The 23368-nt window shown below is 37.3% G+C and overlaps 1 protein-coding gene across 1 annotated transcript in view; it reads right to left on the bottom strand.

The window, feature by feature from the left end:
* The window catches only part of LOC122080300, a 48400-nt gene extending 26614 nt beyond the window's left edge, over positions 1-21786 (bottom strand). The window contains exons 1-15 of the mRNA XM_042647255.1: positions 21504-21786; positions 20371-20446; positions 18880-18960; positions 18699-18779; positions 16093-16169; positions 15941-15995; positions 15784-15832; positions 15383-15520; positions 12317-12398; positions 3484-3562; positions 3353-3399; positions 3022-3216; positions 2566-2641; positions 917-997; positions 751-831 (exon numbers count right to left, since the gene is read on the bottom strand). Coding sequence (XP_042503189.1) covers positions 751-831; positions 917-997; positions 2566-2641; positions 3022-3216; positions 3353-3399; positions 3484-3562; positions 12317-12398; positions 15383-15520; positions 15784-15832; positions 15941-15995; positions 16093-16169; positions 18699-18779; positions 18880-18960; positions 20371-20446; positions 21504-21605 — 1300 coding nt within the window. The 5' untranslated portion in view covers positions 21606-21786. The remainder of the gene's footprint in view (positions 1-750; positions 832-916; positions 998-2565; positions 2642-3021; positions 3217-3352; positions 3400-3483; positions 3563-12316; positions 12399-15382; positions 15521-15783; positions 15833-15940; positions 15996-16092; positions 16170-18698; positions 18780-18879; positions 18961-20370; positions 20447-21503) is intronic.
* Between the last annotated feature and the right edge of the window lie 1582 nt (positions 21787-23368).

The raw sequence follows: 23368 nt of genomic DNA, 5'->3' as shown, positions 1-23368 counted from the left end.
AAAATCGAATGGTGAAACAGGATCCATGTAGCTGGCCCATTTAGTTGGGAACAACATAGTTGAGTTGAGTCGAGTCGAGTCGAGTCCTAGACAGCAGTTAGAAAGGAGTGTAATTCCCAACACCAGACATAGGCAACACAGAATCAAAGACGGAAAGAAACTAGTAATACTTCACAGGTCACAATAATCACTATATACTTAAGGTATCAACTAACACCAAACCATTCCTCTTCTACCTATTTCTCTGGGATACACATGAAGGAAGCTAAAAAAATTTCATAGGTCACAATAATCTAGCAATCAACTATATATTTCATGACACCCCCACCCCCCAAATATATATATATATATATATATTTATATTTAGGGTATCCATTAACAACACTTTTAAGTGTGAACATGTGTGTATGCAAGAGAGAGAGAGAGAGAGAGAGAGAGAGAGAGAGAGAGAGAGAGAGAGAGTAATTAGAAGCTATGGGAGACCAGGAGTAGATGTAAGCAGGTGTGTGAATAAAATCAAGTAGTAAGAATCAGAGGTGAAACTTTCCTACATAATGGAACAAGGAAAATGCTACGACTAAACTACTTGAAAGCCAATAGAAATATCTCCAGGTGCAGGTATTATTTATTGAATAGCATCTTTATAACTATCTACAGGAAAAAAGTTGCCAATCAATACTTTGCAAATAAGAACCATCTCTCAATCAACTATTTATGAATACATATCCATAGAAGGGATTAAAAACCTACTTTGTAACCTTCGCTCTAGTTGGATCACAAATCCAGGTGACACTGTTGATGAAAGAATAATGGATGCTCCAGCTGGAAGGGCTATACAACAAGGAAAAATAAGTGTTAGGCTGTTAGAGGATAAATTTTGTAAATGAAAAATGAAAGCAACTCACTCAAAAAATACCTGACACTGCACCAAGATCTCCATATAAAACACTTTCAACTTGAGCTTCATTTGTAACCATAACCATAAGCACGTCTACATCTGAAAAGAAGCAATGTCAGAACTCAGAAGTGCTACTCCTGCATCTTTGGATTGTCACTTAGAGAAAGAATGCAACAAGTAAAGCACATGCTACCAGCAATGTGCATGACATACCAATCCACAATGATAGTCTAACCAAAGTATAAGTATCTGGATTTTTCTTATAGTAACATGCTGGAAAGCTTTTACCAATCCGCAATGCAAGACACAATGAATATTATTTAGATGTCCAGACACTTAATTAGTAGGATAATGAATCAGTGAAAGCAGTAGGATAATGTCTTAATGAAAGCAGATCTACATTTCCTGCTGAAAAGCTATATTGTGCTAGTCATATGAAGGAAAAAAGCATAAAAAGTTGTGGACTCTGGATATTTCAGTAAATGACACCCCAAAAGGTAAAAGAGTATTTGGGTAATGCGAACTGTAGCAATTTCAAACCTAGAACAACCAATAAAAAGAAGAAGAGAAGAAAAAAAGAAAGAAGAACAGTGATAATCTACCAAGAGAACAATAAGAGAGAAGGGAGAAAGGAAGAGAAGACTGCCAATAGATACAACAACAATTGAGCCTTATCCCAACTAAATGGGGTTGAATACATGGATCATTGCTAATGTAAGGGTAGGTAGGACTACCCAACCCCAGTTAGGATCAATAAATAACTCCAATAAAACACTGCAGTAAGTACAGATATCAGAATACAAAACAGCCCTAAAACTGTATCTAAACTACCCTCTTAGAATCCCAATATCACCTAACAATAGGGGTCTATAACATAGCCTAGGTAGGCAAAAAATTGCAGCCCAAATCACCCAATCGGCTAGGCATAGATTAGGTCAAAATCAGAAAATAGAATCACAAATAAGAGCCATGAAATAGAGGTTAGATAGGATCAATATTACCATTGAATGGGTTGGTATGGAAGGATTCAAACCTCAAAATATTAGCCTGAGTTCATGGCTAAATCAGAAGATAGATGAAATCTTGAATTAGGTCAGATTTTGAGAGATTTCTGATAAAATCAACATCCAGGCCTTAGATGGCCTTGAACTCCAGGTCGAGTGACCCTTTAGGGTGGCCTGTTGAGTCCCCAGAAGATGGGCTTCAGGTAACCTAACAACAGGGAGATCTGGGTTGCTGCCCAGAAAACCCCAATACAGCAGAGCCGCAGGCTGTAGTTGGAGGTCTCAGACCAACAGCAACAGTATCAAGGAATCAAGAGCTTCAATGAGTCTCGGACAAGCTCAATCACACTTAGAAAATATAAAAATAAGAAAGGGAGAAGAGAGGGGAGACCCCATGTTTTAAACTTGGTGACCCCTTGGTGTAACCTCATCTTGAATGTCTCTGATTAAATCATCCATGATAAACGCGAACAAATAAGGGCTTAAAGTTGATCCTTGACCTAACTCAATTGTAATTGGGAATTCACTACCGTAAACCCCTCCAGTTCTTACACTAGTCACCACACCCTCATACATATCTTTAATTATGTCCACATATTTACTTGAAACATTTCTCTTCTCTAGTACTTTTCGATAGATATCTTTAAGCATGTGCTAGATTACCCTTAGATACTTCTGCAGGAGAGCTCCCAATCAAGCCACTTGCATCTGCAAACCGAGATAGTGTTGGCTTATACACCTACAACCAAACAAATGACACCAGGATCATTAACTGGAAATGTTTTCTAAAATAACACATACAACTTCCACATAACATGCACAAAGAAATTTTTTTACAAAAGGTACCAAAATTGTTATCATGAATTATGAAGCTAGACCTCTTGGCCCTAAAAATAAAGTTATCTAAATGATCTTCTCTTCAACCTCTTTTGCTCCCAACTGATAAAATTTAGAACAGAGAAAAAAAAAAAAGAAAGAAAGAAACAGCAACTGACAAAAATTAAAGCAGAGAGGAAAAAAAAGAAGAAGCCTTAAATTAGCCCACTAACATCACATCAGTTTGCTATCTTAAACAAAACAAAAATCTAATATAAAATTCAGTAAGGTGGTGAAGATTACATCAAAACCAAGAACACAGAAATTTGATTTTAGAAGTTGAGTGGCCATCCCAAATCCCATTGCTCCGAGACCAATGAAACCAATTCGCTTTACAGAATCTGATGTGGCAGTAACTTCATCTGCTAACTGCTCGGGGATGTAGGATTCTGCATTAGATGCATCTGTAATACTCACTTCAAGTACCGTTTCCCAAACCTGAGAAAGAATAACACTGGCTAAGTATTTGACAGACCATGCTGTCAAATATTTGCATTGGTAGCATGAGGACAAAGTAACCCAAGACCACCTACTAACAAGAACTTCTACAAGAAAACTGATAAATAAAAATAACCTTGACTAGTCCAGCATCATCATCATCTAAACGTTTATTTGAACAACCTGTGAAACAAGGACTGGTTTGCTGTTAGTCATTGACAAAATTCTCAAATGTTTTCAAATATGTCAGTTGATTAAGATAATTACCATAAATAAGCTGTTGATGAGCTACTGCTAAAAGTGGAAGTGGAAATTTCAGTGACTTGCCAATATCCAAAACAAGCCCCTAAAAAAAGGAAGAAATAATACATCCATCAGAACTGTGGGGAAAAGAAGGTGAGTAGAGGCAGAATATAGAACAAGGAAAGAAATTTTCGTCACAACTTCAAGAAATTTCAAAAGAAGCATGATTAGTCCAGACTCAAAAACTGTACAAAATGATCTACATGAACTACAGAGAGATAATTGGGTAAATAAAAAAAAAAAAATGGGCCTTATCCCAAGTAGTTGGGAACTTGGGATAAAGCTTAGTCGAGTTGTACCCTACCAGAAAGAAGACATAACCCATCAATATCCAAATTAAAGCACCATGGTATCAAGTGTCGATGGGATTCAAATAATAATGCCGATATGTATTAAAATTGGCCATGTCGATACGATATGGAACTGATACACAAAGAAATTTATGTACATAACTGATACAGACCGATACGGACCTGCGATAAAGTAGGACAAAAGAAAACAGCAAGCAGAAGAAGAAGAGGTGGGGAATAAACATATCCAATACTTCTCGCTCCCAACCCGGTGCCATACTTCAAAGCGAGCTTCAAAGCAAAGAATCACCGTCTTGAGCGAGACGTGCGAAAGCCGTTGCTTATTAGACTACTGATTAGAAAGAAAAAAGATACTCCCCCAGTAGCAATAAGATTTATAATAACTTAACAATAGTCAAGATTACAAGTATACCATTGGATTATGTAGACCCTCATATAAACCTAAAACAGTTATATATAACGACTAAAATACCCCTACGGTGGACAATAACTGAAACAACAACCATAACTCATAAATACTAATAACCAGCAACTTTAGCACAGTATTCTTAACAGGACCAATAAGGTACCTGTTGAGGCTGAAAGCTAATCCCGATATTGGGATTAGCGTCAGCCACTGGACCCAATACGGTCAGTTTGGTCCTATCGGGTCCCTATTTACTGTTTAGGGTTTATTACTTGTAATGGGCGGTGTTTTAGTCCTTGTACTCCTTGTTTTAAACCTATATATGCTAAAGATGCCTGCGATCAGTCACATATTGGACTGATCACAGGCTGCTCTGTTTTTCTGACCAGATTTCAGACTTTTCTTCTTTTCTTCTTCTTCTTCTTCTCTTCTCTTCTAGTTCTCTTTGCTGTTTTTGCTGATTTGATTGCAGGAATCTGGGATTGTAACATGGTATCAGAGCTTCTATAATCAAATCAGGGACTGAATCATCATTCTCTGCTGATCACAACCCTGCGCGACTTCTCTTTGGTGCACAGCCACCTATTGCTGCCCATGTCTTAATTTCTTGACCTGATTATAATGAGATAAACACAATCAGGTCGTTATACCACTGCTACATGGATTCAGCCCTAGTTCTCTGGACTCACTGAAGCCGATATACAAATTCTGCAGAATTTTAATGGCTGCCCCCTCCCCTATATGTGACTTGTTTTTGGCTGCTGCCCTATGTGTGAAGCTCTACTACTTCACGGTTTGATGTGCTGCTATTCTACTACCCTTCTACATACCTTACCAGGCTTTTGAACCTTCTTTGCTGCTCCTATCAAAGTCGACATTCACCTACCAGCAGCACCTATCTGCTGGAATTTTTTTTTTTCGGTTCTTTAGGTCTGATTGCTCTTTGGTTGCTGTTGTTCCGGTTTGGTTGGTGAATTCTTCGTACTTAATTGCTTTTGCAATACATCCTTGTCCTTAATTCTTGCACTCATGGCTAAGACCAAGACTACTGCTACTCCTATTACTACCTCCTCTACATCGGACAATGTGAATGTCCAGATTACTTCTATCACACTTAAGGGAAGCTCGAATTACCTTCTTTGGGCTCAGTCAATCAAAGTTCATCTGATGGCGAAGGATAAGCTTGATTACACTACCTCTGATCCTCCCAAAGAATCTGATACTGGTTATGCTCAATGGCAGAAAGATAATGCATTAATCTTAATTTGGTTATGGAATAGAATGGAACCAGATGTGGCTGCCAATGTCATGTTTCACTCTACTGCCAAGGGAGTATGGAATGATTTGAAGGAGACCTACTCTCAGGAAAAGAACATGACCCGGATTTATGATATTTATGAAAAACTGTTTCAGTTTCGCCAGTCAGACACGTCCCTTTCCGAATATTACAGTACTTTCAGAGGAATGGTTGAAGAACTAAATGTCTTCCAACCCTTGACCACTGACAAGTTGAAGGCTCAGCGTAACAAGTTCTTTGTCTCTAAATTCCTGGCTGGTTTGAACAATGACTTGAAGGCAGTGAAAGGTCACTTACTTGCAAGAGATACTATGCCTACTCTGAATGATACTAACTCACGCCTGCAGCGCATTTCCTCCTCCACTAAACCTGATCAATCTACCAAAGATAGTTCTGCCTTCCATGCCAACCATGGATGTGGTGGCGGTCATGGGGGAGGTTGTGGGTCGGCTAGTCGAGGATCTGGTGGACAACCCTCTGATCGTTCAGCTCGCCAGTGCACCTTTTGTGGAAAGCCCAACCATACTGTTGAGACTTGCTGGGCAAAGCATGGTAAACCAGAGTGGGCAACACAATTAGCTAATCATGCAGTGTCTGATGATGGTACTGACCCAATGGCTCCAGTTGATCCTAAACCAACACCTTCATCAGAAGATTCAGCTACCGGTCCGCAAGATGACATCAATCAGTTACTCCAGCACTTGCACACTCTTGAGGCATCCTCTAATACATCTAATGGTGCGTTTACATCTGCTACTACTCTAGCTTACACAAGTACTTCAGCCTTTCTCACTACTACATCTACTCCTTGGATCATTGATTCAGGTGCCTTTGCCTATATGACCGGTAAGTCATCACTTTTTCAAAATTTTTCTACTAATGTCAATTCAAACTCTATTATCCTTGCTAATGGCACTTCCACACCCGTCCTTGGACATGGTAATATTTCACATACCCCATCAATTAACTTATCTTCTGTCCTCCATATCCCTCAATTTCCACTAAGTCTTCTCTCTGTAAGTCAATTAACTTGTTCTTTAAATTGTTCAGTAACCTTCTTTCCTTCCTACTGTGTCTTTCAAGATCTTCACACGAGGAAGACGATTGGTGGAGGGTGTGAAAATGACGGATTATACTACCTCAACAGTGGTTGTCCTCCTTCTACTATTGCTGCTACGGCTATTGGGGACGTCACTCCTTTCCAATGGCACTATCATTTAGTTCATTTGTCGCTTTCTAGGTTACAGCTCTTATTTCCTAATTTTAAGTCTGTCCCTAGGTCAGAGTGTGAGGCATGTGAGTTGGGTAAACATCATCGTGTGTCTTTCCCATCTCGCTCTGTGTCTCGTAGTTCGTCTTTATTTTCTTTAGTCCATTCTGATGTATGGGCTCCTTGCAGAGTCAGTAACAGATTTGGTTTCCGGTACTTTGTGACTTTTGTGGATGACCATTCTCGCCTTACATGGTTGTACATGTTAAAGGAATGATCTGAATTTTTACATGTGTTTCACAAACTTTATAATGAAATAAAGACTCAGTTTGGCATTCCTATTAAGATTTTTCGTTCTGACAATGCTTTAAAATATGCTCAAACTGATATATCTAAGTTTTGTAATGCCCATGGGATGATATATCAAACTAGTTGTGCCTATACGCCACAGCAAAATGGGGTATCAGAGCGTAAGAACCGGCATCTCCTTGAGGTTGCCCGTGCCATTATGATTCACATGCATGTTCCTAAACATTTTTGGTGTGATGGTGTTTTAACCGCTTGTTATTTGATTAATCGCATCCGCATGCCATCTTCTGTTCTGGCAGATAAGTCTCCATTTTCTGTTCTGTTTCCTAATTTACCCAGTTTTACTATTCCACCCCGTGTCTTTGGGTGTGTATGTTTTGTCCATAATCTACATATGCAGGTTGATAAGTTATCCCCGAGGTCTACTAAGTGCATCTTTCTAGGTTACTCTCGTACCCATAAAGGATATAAGTGTTATGACCCCGTTACTCATCGAAATTTTGTCAGTGTTGACGTGAACATTGAAGGTATATCATTTTATTCCTCTCAAGTATCCCAGTCTAGTCCAGAGTTGTCTTCTCCACCCATACCCTCTCTTATACCCCTCCCTAATGCCCTTGGCACCATTGCCTCACCTCCACTCCAAGTTTATCAGCACAAGACAAAGACTGGACAGCCAGGTGGCGCAGAAATTAACCCTGAAGCTTCACTCCTTCCACTGTCGTCTCCCGCTGGTGAAGTTCCTCTTTCTCCTCTGCCTGATGACTTACTGATTGCATATCATAAAGGTACACGTTCCTGCACTTAGAAATCCATGGTTGTGTACCCTATTGATAATTTTATGTCATTATCTCATCTTCCCTCTCCCATCCATGGTCTTTCCCTATCCCTTTCCACTAACCCCATTCCCCGTTCCCATAATGATGCCCTCCGTATTCCTGGATGGAAGGCTGCATGGATGTAGAAATGGATGCTCTTATGAGTCGTGGTACCTAGAGCCTGGTAGATTTACCTCTTGGTAAGGATCTGGTTAAGTGTCACTGGGTGTACACTGTTAAGTATCATTCTAATGGCTCTATTGAGCCGTTAAAGGGCCGTCTAGTTGCCAAAGGGTATACTCAGACTTATGGTGTGGATTACTTTGAGACATTCTCTCCGGTTTCCAGATTGAACTCTGTTCGCCTTCTTATATCTCTTGCTGTCAACTTTGATTGGCCGTCATTTCAGTTGGACATCAAGAATTCTTTTCTGTATAGTGATCTCCAGGAGGAGGTGTATATGGAGCAACCTCCTGGTTATGTTGCTCAGGGGGAGAATATAGGTCGTGTATATCGCTTGCACAAGGCTATTTATGGGCTTAAAAAGTCCTCTCGAGCATGGTTTGACAAGTTCAGTGCCACCATTGTCACGTATAGGTTTCCTCAGTGCTATTCTGATCATTTGGTTTTTGTTCGTCGCAGAGGTGACAAGCTGGTGGTCTTGGTGGTATCTGTTGATGACATTATTCTTACCGGCAATGATGAAGCAGGTATTTATGAAGTAAAGGCTCATCTCATCTTTTCAGACCAAGGATCTTGGTCATCTCCATTATTTTCTCGGGATTGAGGTGATCCGTTATAAGAAAGGGATCAGTTTGTCTCAAAGAAAGTATGTTGTGGATCTTCTATCTGATACTGGGATACTTGCATCTAAACCTTTCGATATTCCTATGGATCCTCACCAAAAGTTCGGTGTTGATGATGGTGAACCGTTTCAGGATGTGCATTAGTACAGGAGTTTGATTGGCAAGTTGATTTACCTGACTGTGACTCGTCCTGACATTTCTTATGATGTTGGAGTTCTTAGTCAGTTCATGCAGTCTCCTCAGAAAGCCCATTGGGATGCTGCTGTCTGAGTTCTTCATTATCTGAAAGGTGCTCCTAGAAAGGGGTTGATTTACCATCCTAATCGGCATATGGAGCTTGTTGGCTACTCTGATGCTAATTGGGCTGGCTCTACTAGTGATCGGAGATCTACCACTGGATACTATACCTTTGTTGGAGGGAATATTATTACATGGCGTAGTAAGAAACAGACTACTATTGCTCGGTCCAGTGCAGAGGCCGAGTACAGAGCTATGGCTCATACCACGGCTGAGTTGATGAGGCTGAGGTCGCTTCTATTGGAGTTGAGATTTCCAATAACCAAGCCAATGAAGATGTATTGTGACAACCAAGCTACAATTTACATTGCCAGTAACCCGGTCTTCCATGAGAGGACCAAACACATAGAGGTGAATTGTCATTTCATTCGTGATGCTGTTCTGAAGAAGCTGATTGAGACTCCGTTTGTTTTTTCGACGGATCAATTAGCTGACATGTTTACTAAGTCTTTTTTTACACCTAACTTTCGCAGTGGTTGTACCAAGCTGAGCATGGGTGATGTATATGCTCCAGCTTGAGGGGGAGTGTTGAGCCCGAAAGCTAATCCCAATATTGGGATTAGCGTCAGCCACTGGACCCGATAGAGTCAGTTTGGTCCTATCGGGTCCCTATTTTCTGTTTAGGGTTTATTACTTGTAATGGGGGGTGTTTTAGTCCTTGTACTCCTTGTTTTAAACCTATATATGCTAATGATGCCTGCAATCAGTCACATATTGGACTGATCACAGGCTGCTCTGTTTTTCTGGCCAGATTTCAGACTTTTCTTCTTTTCTTCTTCTTCTTCTTTTCTCTTCTAGTTCTCTTTGCTGTTTTTGCTGATTTGATTGCAGGAATCTGGGATTGTAACAGAACCATTACGATATTGATACAGACCGATACACTTGATACACAGGCTTCCAAACCCCCAAATTCCCAGTTTTTGAAAGAAAATTTCTTTCCACTCTGATTTTTTGCAAAAACCTAAGTGAATCCCATCTAGTCATCTACACTCGAACAACATAGGAGGAGTGATTACACAAACAAAAATTTGCTTGTATGCTCATCAAAGTAGATATTGAACATCAAAGCTGGTGGTTGAAGTATATTAAAAAATTGATTATTTGTGCTTGAATCTTGGTTTTTCTTGCTTGTTTTTGCCAAGTATCTCATTTAAACTGGTAAACTAACCTACATATAGACCATCTTGAATGATTTGAGACCTATAATATACAATTATGTTTAATGCAAAGTACTTATTAATTATTATTAATAGTTACATACTACTTCAAGTTCATTTACTAATAGAGTAGTAAGGTTTGTTTACTAGTAGAGCACTAATATGGTTAACGAGTGTTTTTTTTTTTTTTTACTTAAATACTTAGTAGTAGGTTTATAGTTACCTATTGCTTGCTTGGTTTGGACCCATAGAGGTTAGTTTATGCCAGTAGCCTAATGCACAAATAGATTTTCATTTTCAAAACTTCTTGCTTAATTGTTTTCTATTACTTATTACTATTAGTAGGTTTGATGTTGCACTTGCCAATGAATATTTGAATTGCATAAATAGTGTGAAGACAGAAATAGCCTGACATTGTTTGGATATCATTGTTTATTGTTCGTTTATGTTGTACTTCTTAAAACACATGTTTTGCATGTGTCATAAGCATCTCTTAGCCTCCTCTTCGATACATCTACGAGACGTCTCTTGAAATTAGCTTTCCGATACACTTCCTAATACTTATATTTGATACCTTTCATACAATAACTATCTAAACAATCATAAAACATGATAAATGGAAAGTTACAACCAAGAATCCCAAATACATCATGGTCCCTTGGTATCAGATTAAGTTTCATATAAGGTCAAGATCTTCATTGATAATCCCACAGCACCACATAAGATATTTTCTGTTTTTCATTTATAATTGATAGTGTAAGTCTTAAAGTCAGACAAGTCTTTACCACATAATTAATATAATAACCACATAAGTGGGCACAAAGTCATCACTGACCATCCATCATTATATATATTTTGCATCATAAGTTGATAGCATAGAAACTCAAAGTTTCCCAAATATTTATATTAAAATTTAATAAATTTTCCGCAGAAAATAATGATATACAAATCAAATAAATAAAATAGAGTAAGTAATTTAACAACTTAAACTTCTAATTAAAAAATGTGAGTAGGGACTCAGCACGCCCTCACCCCGAAGTAAAATAGCATGCTTCCAATCCTAAGATCCTTTGCTCACCTGTCAAATTAGTCCAATCCAAGTTTGCCAAGTGGCAAAACAAGGTTAAAAAATAGGGACTACAAAGAGACTACAGTGGGTCATGGAATACATGGGAGGGCATGCCAACATATGAGAGGATAAATTAAATCTTGGTCTGAAAGTTGAGATATGGAAAATCCACGTCATTTCCTAAACATCCAACCATCAGAATTTCATGATCCCTTGTAGCAAAAAACACAGGGCATGCTGATCTGCTCCAGTTGAGGATATGTCGGAATATTTTTCCTTAATAATAGTAACATTTTTTTGTACCAAACAAAACAACTTCTACACCACTGGTTTGGACTTTGGACACCTTCCTCTCTTTCCTGTAATCAAGAACCCTCCCAATGTGGAAAAAAACATAAGTAGCCTTTTATGATATCCAGAACTCGTATGGAAAATTTTTCCCGTTCATTAATCCCTATCATAGTCGTGACAGCATCTTGGAAAATCAAGGTGGTCAAGTAGGCAAAAAAATAATGCGACACCGACAAGGCATCGCCTAGGCAACCAAGGCACCCATCCAAAGAATTGTGCCAGGACGCCTAGGCATCACCTACAAGGCTACAATGATCCTTATAGTTAAGAAGGGCTGTTCATGTCACCAGAAATATATATATATATATATAGAGAGAGAGAGAGAGAGAGGCATATGCAGAGAGTGCCTGAATGATCTTTGAAAAAGAAATATATAATAGACGGTAGACACACTAAATCTATGAAGAAATTAAAGCAAATAACAAGTAACATGAAAAAACACTCCCAAACATTGACTGAGTTTCATGCTGGAGTTCACTCTGCATGATCTACCCTTGAATCCTCAGATTTGATCAATTTACATAGCAATCATCTTTCTTAGACAAATATTAGCAAAGGACAATTGACAAAACTGAAAATCACCAAATAGAAATAACAATAACATAACAGAATTTCTCCCACTAGACAGAAAAACGTAAAAGAGAAGAACAAAACAATGTATAGAGCACAATCACATGGAATGCTGTAACAAACGATAGGATAACAGAAAATGCATAACAGAGAGAAGAGCCATATTATGATAAATAACAAGCTTATTAGACATTACCAAATTCCGAACAAAAGCATTCAGAACATGTTGTTTGGTAGGATCACCCCTCAACATTTTGGGAACATTATTCTTGAAAACCCTGGAATAAATTGACAAACATAAATTTTTATTAAAAATGTCACATAAATCAAATAAAAATATATGTGGTGGCAAAGAATATGAAGGGAAAACCCATTAAATATTAGGCATACATTTTTTGGGTGAGTGGGGTGATTTCAACAACAAGAAGCAAATTTCATTATACAGATAGGTATCTTTATGATCACAACATATTAATTGCATAAGATTAATCATACTTTTCAAGGCATCCAGGGTCTTTCTTGACTCCAAAGCGATAACACTACTTGTTGACAGTTTACAAATTTACGTTACTTAAGAAGTATTCCTTTATTTTTTTTTTTTTATAAATATGCTTATATCATATCCTATACTCTGTTTATTACATGTTGATTTTATCATATTCAGCCATTACTAACATAATTATATCATATTGCATTGATATGGATTCTATTTTGCATATAATCATAATTATATATAATTATCATTGCTCTATTAAGTTGGGATAAGGTTTTTATGTTGTTGTATCATTGCTCTATTACATACGGTCATAGATTGCACGCCTAGAGTGCCTAGGAATGCTTAGGCAGGCGCCCCTCCAAAGCCTTGGGTCACCCAGTCACCATGACAACTATGAGATTAATACAAGACCTAAATGAAAGCAAAATGCTCAATCAACCAAAAAGACCATCATTCAGATGCCAAATATGTATCAATCCATGTAGTCTTTAGAAGCATGAATCTCATCCAGCAAATAAGGATCTAATGCATGAGAATATTCTAGTGGTATGTCTTCAAAGGCTTTCTATCACATAATTTCCAAATTCGCCACATGATAACAAAGGACCAAGCTTCCAAAACTTCACCCTCCAGATTCATATGAAGAGCAGAATAATTGGTAAACAACTAAAGATCCTCTTAAAATCCGAGCTTCCACAAATTTCAAATTTATGTAATCCAATGTAATAGTAATTGCCACAATATTTTGACTATTTTCATCTCAAAAGTATGAACTGAAGTCTCCTTTATTGATTATCATTGTTGTGCCTTAACATCTCAAGCTTTTGGGATAAACGGTAACATGGTATCAGAGCCAAGAGGTCGGGTGTTCAATCCCTGGTATGTGCGAGGGGTTTGTGTGTGTGCCGAGATAGTGATTGATATATATATATATATATATATATATTTATATACATATAATGTTGTGGCTCCTTACTTAACAACTCAAGCTATTGGGATAAGAGGTTGCAACACCTTCTTACCCATCAAGAGAGGAGTAGGGCTCTACTAAATAAAGAACAATGAGTTCAGCTCACAACCCTATGCAAGATAACCAAACCATAGAGGATGCTTCCACTCATTATGTGAGTCAGGAGACCAGAGGCCAACATCTTGACAAAAGACATCAGTAGTTTACATTTTCTTTATTATTTTGGGCAAGCTACAGTGCTACACATGTGCATTCTATAACTACCAGCTTGCAAGGAAGTTCCAAGAAAGTGTTCTGTATTAGATAAATAAGTGACACTTGTACGCAGGGATATCTTTGGCATATGGTGTATTACAAACAGTAGTCTCGTCCACCCAATGTATTACATAACATAGTAGTTAAGGGGACGGCATCTCACCAGCCCTCTCTTTACGAATACATGCCCGTGATATCCAAACCCAGGACCAAAGACTTGCATAGATCCATAGTCTTGCTGGTCAATGTTCAAAAATTCGATTTCATATTGTCCCAAGTCGAAAACAAAATATTTCTCGAAATGGTGAAATTTTGATCAAAATATTACACATTTCAGCCAAAAAAATAAAATATGTATTTCGGTGGTCAAACAGTAAAATTTTACCCTGAAACCACAGGGAAAAACTACTTAAGCCTGATTACATATATTCAAACCATTACCGGGAAAAGAAAACTAAAAAAGATAATCTGGCTTTGGACCCTAGGATGCTACTGTACGTTGTAGACTACTATATATTTTCCCTTATATAACCTATTCTACACATAATTTAGTACTAGAACACAACATTCAATAAAAGCAATTGCAATTCGTAATAACAATGAAGAAAAATGGTTTAATAGTACACCAATGTCAAAAAGTGTTCACACACAAGTTTAAATCATTAGATTAGAAAAGGAAAACACCTAAATTGATAGTTTGGCTTCAGACCCTATGACACAAGATGGTCTTGTCATCCTCTGCCATGAAAAATCTCTCAAAGTCCAGCACAGCAGCCCTATAGATGGGAATTTGAAATTTGGGGAATTTTAGCCAAATGATGTTTCAAATCCACTTAAATGTTGAAGTGAATGCTCAACAGTTGACAACAAAGTGTTGATTTAGCAGTAATATGAAGGTTTTTGCCAAAAAAATAAAAAAAAAATTGAGGTTTTCTAGTAGTTCTGGTCTCAGTGAAATGGGGCAAGATTTCATCAAAATATGCAGAATTTGTCGAAATATGGAATTCTTTGTGTTTCACAAAGGATTTTGTTTCAAACTTTGTCATCAATATATTTTGTTGAAATTTTGGTATTTCTACCCAAATTTCGAATTATGTTGTTGGTACACTACAGCCTGTAGAATAGAGAGACTAATAAGCATAGATAGTAGTTCATCATATAAGAAATCCATATAGCCAGCAAAACAGTAAATGATGACTTATAAGCAAAGCATATTTACTAGTCTCTAGCTGCAACCAACTAGCAAATGAGGGGCAATACGCAAGAACAACTTTCTAATTTGTACAACTACTTTTGATGGTTGAACATGGTTGTCAAGGTGTCACCAAGGCAGGCACCTTTTGGTGTTGCCTTGTGTCCACCCCCACCCCCACCCCCTTATTTTCTCAATGCCTTGGGTCACCTAGACGCCATGACAACTGAAAACTATGTGATTGAATCAATATATGTTCAGAGAAGCACCAAAAATTGAATGCCATATGCATCCCGGTACCAAGAACCATTAGACATTATTTTTTATCAGGGAAATCTAATTTAGTCACCAAGAATTTCCAGCAGCATTGGAAATGATGTTGTAAAGTATCCATGGATGAATCCCAGCTTGAACACCAAGAAATATGGCTTCTGTCGCAGCAACAAGATGAATGCCTTCAAGCAGCTCATTTACCATTTTCACTTTACTGCAAGAGAAAGGGATGAAGATCAATAATAGGGGTCATGAACATCAAATTTACATATTGATAACTTATTTCAAATATTTAAGCACATTAACCAGCATAATTTTGTCTATATACATTTTTTCGTTTGCATGTGAACATCAATATGACAAAGCAGATTGTGAAAAAATTATTTTAAGAAAATGAGAAAATTATTTATTAAAAAAAAAACTCATGCCTTTACATCAGACTTCCCTATGACTAAAAGAACTACGAAGAAACCATACCTTCCAGCTCCAGCATCACCTTCAAAAATATAAAGCTTCTCACACATTGCTGTTTGGAAAGACACAATAGTTAGGTTGGGGAAAATGTATATATAGTCATAATCACCTAGAGTTTCACTCAGAAAATGTTTCAAATTGATGAGAAACATAAGTCAACCAGAAAGAACAGGGCGTGCTCTTGCAATTGCCTCCGACCTTCCAGCAGAAGTAATCTGTAGGGGGGGGAGGAATAGAAGAAACTTATCACCCCTCAGCATCACTCCATAAAATTAAAATGTAAAAAAATATTATCTATGACTTTAGTGTCACCATTATTTTCCCATTTAGATCCTCGGACATTCCCCTAGAGACATATGCATCTACTAGAAAAGCTGTTTCGCTATCCTCTGCAACAAAAAGGGCAGATTATTATTCAATAGATCCTCCAAATAGAATAGAATAAGTAAGCATCCATAATGCAGGTTTAAAAATCATTAGGATGATAATAACTAAATATAAACTATGTATAACGGAGGAGAGGCATTTGATGGAGTGTGGGCCTTGGCAATGAAGGCCATAGAGTGCTCCGGTAAGGAGAGTGATATGACCCAGACTAGAGTTAAATGATCAAGGGGAAGACCAAAAGTGCCTTTAAGAAGTGATAAGAAAATTTCTGAATAGTTTGGGTTGAGAACAGACATATCTCTTAATGGAACTGAATGGAAAAACAAGATCCGTGCACCCAACCCATTTAGTGCATGTTTGGTATCAAATTCTAATTCCCAAATCTGGCCAAGAATTAGTATTGGTATTGTGATGTACATGTCTGGCTCCCATTCTGGGGAATTAGGCCAGAATTGAGCCCAATTCTCCAATTAGGCACACAAGAGAGCAATTTCAGAGAGGCAAGAATTTCAATTCATGCGAATTCTATGCTAAAGGCGTTAAATACTGCATTGCACACACTTTACCAGGGGCATTCTCATCATTTCGCACTTGAAACACAAGAAACAGGGAGTCTGTCATCAATCAATGGAGAGGAGAAAACTGGAGATGCAAATAGCGCATCCAAACACAAATCTTCAATTCTGAGAATTGGAGCCAGAATTGGCAGAATCGATAATTAGAATTGGATCCAAATGTTCCCTTGGTAGGGAAAGTCTTGGTTGAGTTGAGTAAAATCACTATCACTAAAATGATCATTAAATCAACAAAGCCTTACCCCAGCTATTAAGGCTTGAATGTAAACCTTGTTCCACCATTTCCCTCTCTCCCCCTTAATGTTCAGAAAAGTATATTAATTAAGGGGAAAAAAAAATATGTACAGGATTATAGTCCAGAAATTCCCAGACTGTACAAGGAAAAAAACTAAATTCCCTAACACCCAACCTACAGCATAGCCATCAGCAGGGAGCAGGAGAATCTACGAAATTGGCAAGAGGGATACCTTCAGCAATACCATCAGCAGAATCTCTACACCAACAAAATACATATCACACCCAACTCAGGCAAACAACATTACATAAACCAGAACCTGGAACTATCCTGAGCACCCCAAATAATATCCATGGATACAAAGCTTGGATGATGAGACCAAAAATTTGACTCTTGGGAAACAGCCCCTTTCTTACTTAGCTAAAAGATCAGCCACCAGATTTATTCTCTATTACAGCATAAGGAGTCAAATCCCCTTTTACCACCTAATTTCTTGTTAGGCCTCCCCTCAACCATTTATTCTTCATTTTGAGAAGATATGATAAGATGATAAATCTCAGACCTAAAAATGATTAATTTAATTGTATGGCACAAATGTTGAAGGGGCATATAACCCTGGAAAAAAAAAAAGAAGCAAGCTAGGAGATGATTTTGCAAGAGAAGTAAAACCATAGTAAAAGTGAATGTTACATCCAGCCACTATCAGCATTTACTAGATATAGCTAAAATACCAGATATTGGTTCAATATGTAAGAACTTCTGTTATACACAGAATGTACAAATGTTTCAGCAACAATAATCTAAGATTACTTTCTTATGGCCACAACAATTATCTAGACAAATTGTTTTATCAGCAACAAACATGTTTCATTAGAGCAGAGCCATAGAACATCTCTTCAGTGGTGTAATAATAGTATAGAATCTTCATGCTTCGATTGCAGGACAAAGGAAATGTAGGAGTAAACCTGAAGAGCGTGCAGGGTGGACCAAAAATGTGTCTAAAGTTGCAAAAAATACAAAACTGTGAGAAATTGCTATTTCCTGCATCATGGCAACTTGTGGATGTTACAAAGTTGACCAGCCACATTTCCCTAGCTAGCTTTAAGTCTTAGTTTGTGGAAATAAACAGTCATAAAAGTGAAGGGTAATTTTCTTTTACAAGAATGTACAGGAAGAATTCATCATCTGAACTAGCTATATCAGGAGCAAGTCATCCTAATGATTATATATGTCTTCCCTTCTCATGGGCATGTTTTTCCTTTTAGTTGCATCTATTTACTTCTTTATCCCTAGTTTAACAGTGATGCACTGGTGTGCAATGACATTTACACCCACCGACACAGGTATTAGAGTATCCAATCAACAAGAATGGGTTCCAACCTCCCTCTGAAAAATGTAAACATAATGGATGCTAACATGTAAAGCAGGCTTCTCATGGGAGATTTGATGCCAGGCACACAAATTAGCACTAGTTGATGATAAGGAGATTGTCAAAGTGAAGACTTCCAACAATACTTAAAGCTTTGAATATTTCCTCATTAAAATGTACAAGAGCAGAGGAGGGGGGCAGAAATGAACCATAATGACAGTCAAAATAACAAGCAGTCATTAAAAAGTTTCAGACATGAAAATTATCCATAAACCACAAAGAAAACTCTTCTACTCGTAGAAGGTGCAACCACAAAGAACCAAGAAAAATTGGGGCAGGAAATTGAAGTTGCCTGTGAGACGTTTCTCTAGATTCTGAATATATGCTGGTGATATAGTAGAGTGAAGGATAATGACAGCATCTTCGTGCAATCCTGCAATACCAACAACAACAAATTCTGAACATCAAGGAATCCAATTGACCATTATAGATTGTAATTCAAGCCTAATAAAAGTCAGAAGTGTCGCAAAAACCTTTCAGAACACCCTCCTCCCTAAAGAATATGTCATTTATTTGGTCTGCATGTGAGATCAATATAATGATAGCTGCAGCATCTGCATCAGACCACCAAAAGAACCGACATCATAAAACAACCAATTAATTTTATACGTAACTTTAGACAGGAAATTCCAATAAGCAAGTAGAATAATGTCATAGAGGAGATGCACCAAAATACAGTGATTTATGCACTATAATAAATACAGGCAAAGCCATCCTCTCTTCTTGGTGTAAGAAGACTAAATTTTGACAAATATTGATGAAAGAAACAATAACATGGGGAGGCACATGTACAAGGTCCCCCTATCAAAGATTTCAGAAACCGATCTCTCTTTTTTTCGGTAGAGTTTCAGAAACTGAGATGAATAGTTAAAATCACTTGGTAAAAGGACACTGATTCAGTGCTTATTAGCTGTATCCTTTATATTCAACTTTGTTGCAATTTTAGGGGCAGTATAGAGTTCTCATTTACTATATGTTTCTTCTCTTTAGTAGGCGTTGCTCATGTTCTGGGGATCTGTTTGCATGTTTAGAGCTCTAATAGTGTCTCCCATCAAGATCATTGATGTTGTTTCGTCAAAACTTGATACCTTTTTTTAAATGGGTACAGTATAGAGGGGAGGGAGAAGGGTGAAGGTAACAGCCAGCAGACTCGAACTCAAGAGCTCCTGGTGAATGTGGGCTCCGAACACCACAACCTCACCAACTGCCGTAGGCAGTTGTTAGAACTTGATACTAAGTTTATTTGAGTGCATCTTCTTGGGAAACAGCATCATTAAGAAGGTTGATATACAATGTTGAAATCATGGGGAGGAAACATATTAGTGATAAACAATAATGCCTTGCCTGTAAAATTAAGCTATTTTCAACCAAAAATAAAAAACCTATTTCACCAATTCGTAAGGTAGTTTCTCGCGTTCTTTTTTATTGGAAACTGCCATTAGCATCAAACAGTTACAAAGTTAATTTTCACCTTCTAGCTAATACAGCTACTATGTAAGTAAACCCACCAACATTGCATTCACTGAATAAGCATATCCCACACAGGAACTGAGAATATTAACCCATAGTATTAGTGTTTTCCAACTCAGATGGACATGCATGACGTATCACAAAGTAAACCAAAAGGGAGAAAAAGGGAAGGAGGATGAGGGGAATGAAATGAAATTGAACAAGATATATATGAAATATACTGTCTTACAAGATATTAAACCCCAAATAACCATAAAGGGCCATTACCCAGCGCTGGTCCTGCCTATGCAAGGTCTGGGGAGGGGTGAGTTTAGAGTTGGTCCTAACCTTTGGCCTTTTTGCATAAAGTATCCACCATCAAGACTCAAACCCGGGCATTATCCCTGGCAGCCTGAACCTTTTACCATTGCTCTAAGCAATAGTCTTAACCTAAATAACCATAAAGCCATGAACATATGAAATAAGGAACACAGAAAAAATGTTTCAAGTTTCACCTTTTGCTGCATTCATCAGGCTGGCACATTTAGCTCCACCAAGATTCGAAAAGTCTTCCATCAGAGACCCGAATACCTGTAGATTATGGAACTATTATCAAACTATTTAATTAACAGCAAAGCAGTGACATTACTGGCATATATATTTAAAATGGGAACAAACAGATTCCCAGATAAAAAGACTTTACATGCAACATAAGTATAATTTTGCACAAATATAGAGTAGAATTTTGAACTTTCAAAGATACTCCACCCATAATCAATCAAGTTAGTATAAGTGAATTAACCAAGAAAAAGTATGGCAAAAGAAATATCCCAGATGCAAGTGGGCTAGCTTCAACTGAAAATATATTTGCAGCCACAAAGAAAGCCAAAATAAGTTTTTATAGACCATTCAAAAGATAGAACATCATTGTGAACAATTTAAGAGATTCGGGTTCTAAAGCTTAAAAACACTAAGAGATCACTAAATATAAACTGCAGACTAGAGCACAGTAAGAATTTTCTAAGATGGTAGAGTAACTGTGTACGAGTCGAAGGTACATTATAGTATCATCTGTATTAGTTATTTTTGCCACCATATATCGCAACATGTTTATCCGAACATAACAGTAGTCACACCCTAACCCCAAATTATTGTCTGAAGACTGAACAGAATGAAGTTTCAGCTCCAGCCTATCCAAGCATCCGTTTGACATAAAGGACCTGAATAGATTATCTGTATCAGAAACATGAGCCCAGCAAGCGGAATAATTACCTGACATCCACCCTTAGATCACTCAATCACAGTTCAAATTCATGTGAACCGTGTTAATAATGGCAAATCCGAGCCGATGATTTGTCATATGCAATTGTGGGAACTGTGAGATGATCAGTTCTCAATAAGTTGAACATTATTGAATTCACACAAAAGGCCATACTGCATTCACCATCCACATCCTTGCAACATCAAATTCAAGTCATGAACCATAAAAGAAATCGAATTTCATCCATCCAACTCAGTGAAAATTACTGAATTGAAAATTTGCTATTCGATCAGTTTTCCAGTTAACGAATGACGAACATATGGTTAGCAGATCATCAGGATGAACAAAATAAGAGTAATAAAAGAAAGAAAATATCAAGGTCCAAACCTCAAAGGCCTGGACACGAAATCCCGATCGAATGAGTGATGATGCTAATTCTAAGCTTAGACTATCTAAGCCAACGAAGCCAACAAGATCGGTAGACACCATTGTAGTTGTGATCAACTGGCAGTAGCTCTTCTGCTTCTACTGCAAATCTCAAATCCAGGGAAGTTTACTGAAGGACCGCTAGCGGTACAGAGAGGCAAGTGTTTATTGTAATTTTTCAGAGAAGAACAGAACAAATATTTCAGGTGTTCTGATTCTGATTATAAATAAATAAATATAAGGAGGGAGCTGTTTCTTTGAATTACCCTCTATCCCTATTCCGGAGCCGTGTAACGAATCACGACTCACGAGCTTCGTGGAATTACTCATCTGGGTGGGGTCTACAGAAGTAGCAGTCACACGTGGCCGTGACGATGAGATAATGTCCAATTAACTGACACGTTATGATGAGTAGATATGCATAGTTTGATGATCCATGACAGGAATTTGGCTATCCCAGGAAAAAAACCAGGAAAAAAACAAGAGACAGGAACTGGCTTGAGATTTTCAGAGATTCTGTTCCGCATGACACAAGCATAGATGTACTTTTTTTCTTTTATTGGGTGAAAGAATTTTTCTTTACATATCGAACAAAAAATTCAGTTTTTGAAATTCAAAATTCGCCTTTAAAATTAGGAAGTTTTTTTTTGTTTTAAAAAAAAAAATTATAAAAAATGCAAAAGTATAAAAACATAATAAGACAAAAAATAAATAATTACACAATAATTTCTTATGTGTTTATCTCTCTTTCAAAATTCAATATTTAAATTTTAATTTTTTCTTTTATTTTCTTTTCTTCTCTTCTCCTGCTAGCCAAACATATATACTATTTTTATTTTCTCACCATTTATTTTATTTTCTTCTCTTTTCTAGATTTCTTTTTCTTTTCTTTTCTTCTCTTGGCTACCAAACATAGCCTTAGTTGATGTATATAAGTTATTTCATTGATCTCATACTAACGCAAGGATTACATAACTTTTTTTTTTTAGTAGGGGATAACACAACTAAAGAGCGTTCATTTCTTATTTTTGATATATGTATACATACTTGATACGAAATAAATAAATATTAATATTGGATATCATCATATCGGTCAATCTCGATACCATTTCTATTTTTGAGTGCTAAGATCGAGAGTCGAGAGTGGGCAACCTAGATCTTAGGTTTAGTTATTTTTTAGACGGGGAAGTGGGAAGGTAACAACCAAGAAACTCGAACTTTAGATCCCATGGTGACTAGGTGTGTAAGTTAGGCCTTGACGGCCCGAACCTACCTTAGTTCATCTTGAGCCTGAAAATGACCTAAACTAAGATTTCCAACCATGAGGGTGGATTAGGATTGAAAAACACTGACTTTAGCTCAAGATTGGGCCAAGCTTGGGTTGTGACCTAGGCCCAACCCAGTGCAGCCTTGACTAGCCTTGCATAGTTGCATTCTCAAAGATTTGGCAAATCAAATGTTAAATAAATATAAGATATTTGTAATAATTTTTTTTTTTTTTTTTGGTAACAAGATATTTGTAAGTTCAAATATTTCCCACTGGAATTGGAAAGATTTCTTAACTAGGGGACAATTAGATCTCCTCTTTTATGAGTAGATCTAATTTCCCAATTAAGGGCAAAATTGGGCAATTAAAAGAGAAACAGATATGAAATTTTGCAACTAAGAGCACAAAATTGGGCAATTTTTTCATAAGATTGTGATATTGTATATTTTTTTATTAAGAGTATTGCATGCACTACCATCAATTGTTTAAATAACGAGATTATCTTCAATATTTATTTTGGTCGTTATACCTAGGAGGCCTTACCGTTGCAATTGGACTT

The sequence above is a fragment of the Macadamia integrifolia genome, chromosome 5, assembly GCF_013358625.1.
Source record: "Macadamia integrifolia cultivar HAES 741 chromosome 5, SCU_Mint_v3, whole genome shotgun sequence".
Taxonomy (NCBI): Eukaryota; Viridiplantae; Streptophyta; class Magnoliopsida; order Proteales; family Proteaceae; genus Macadamia; species Macadamia integrifolia.
Note: the sequence above shows the minus strand (reverse complement) of the source record. Positions and strands in the feature narration are given on the sequence as shown.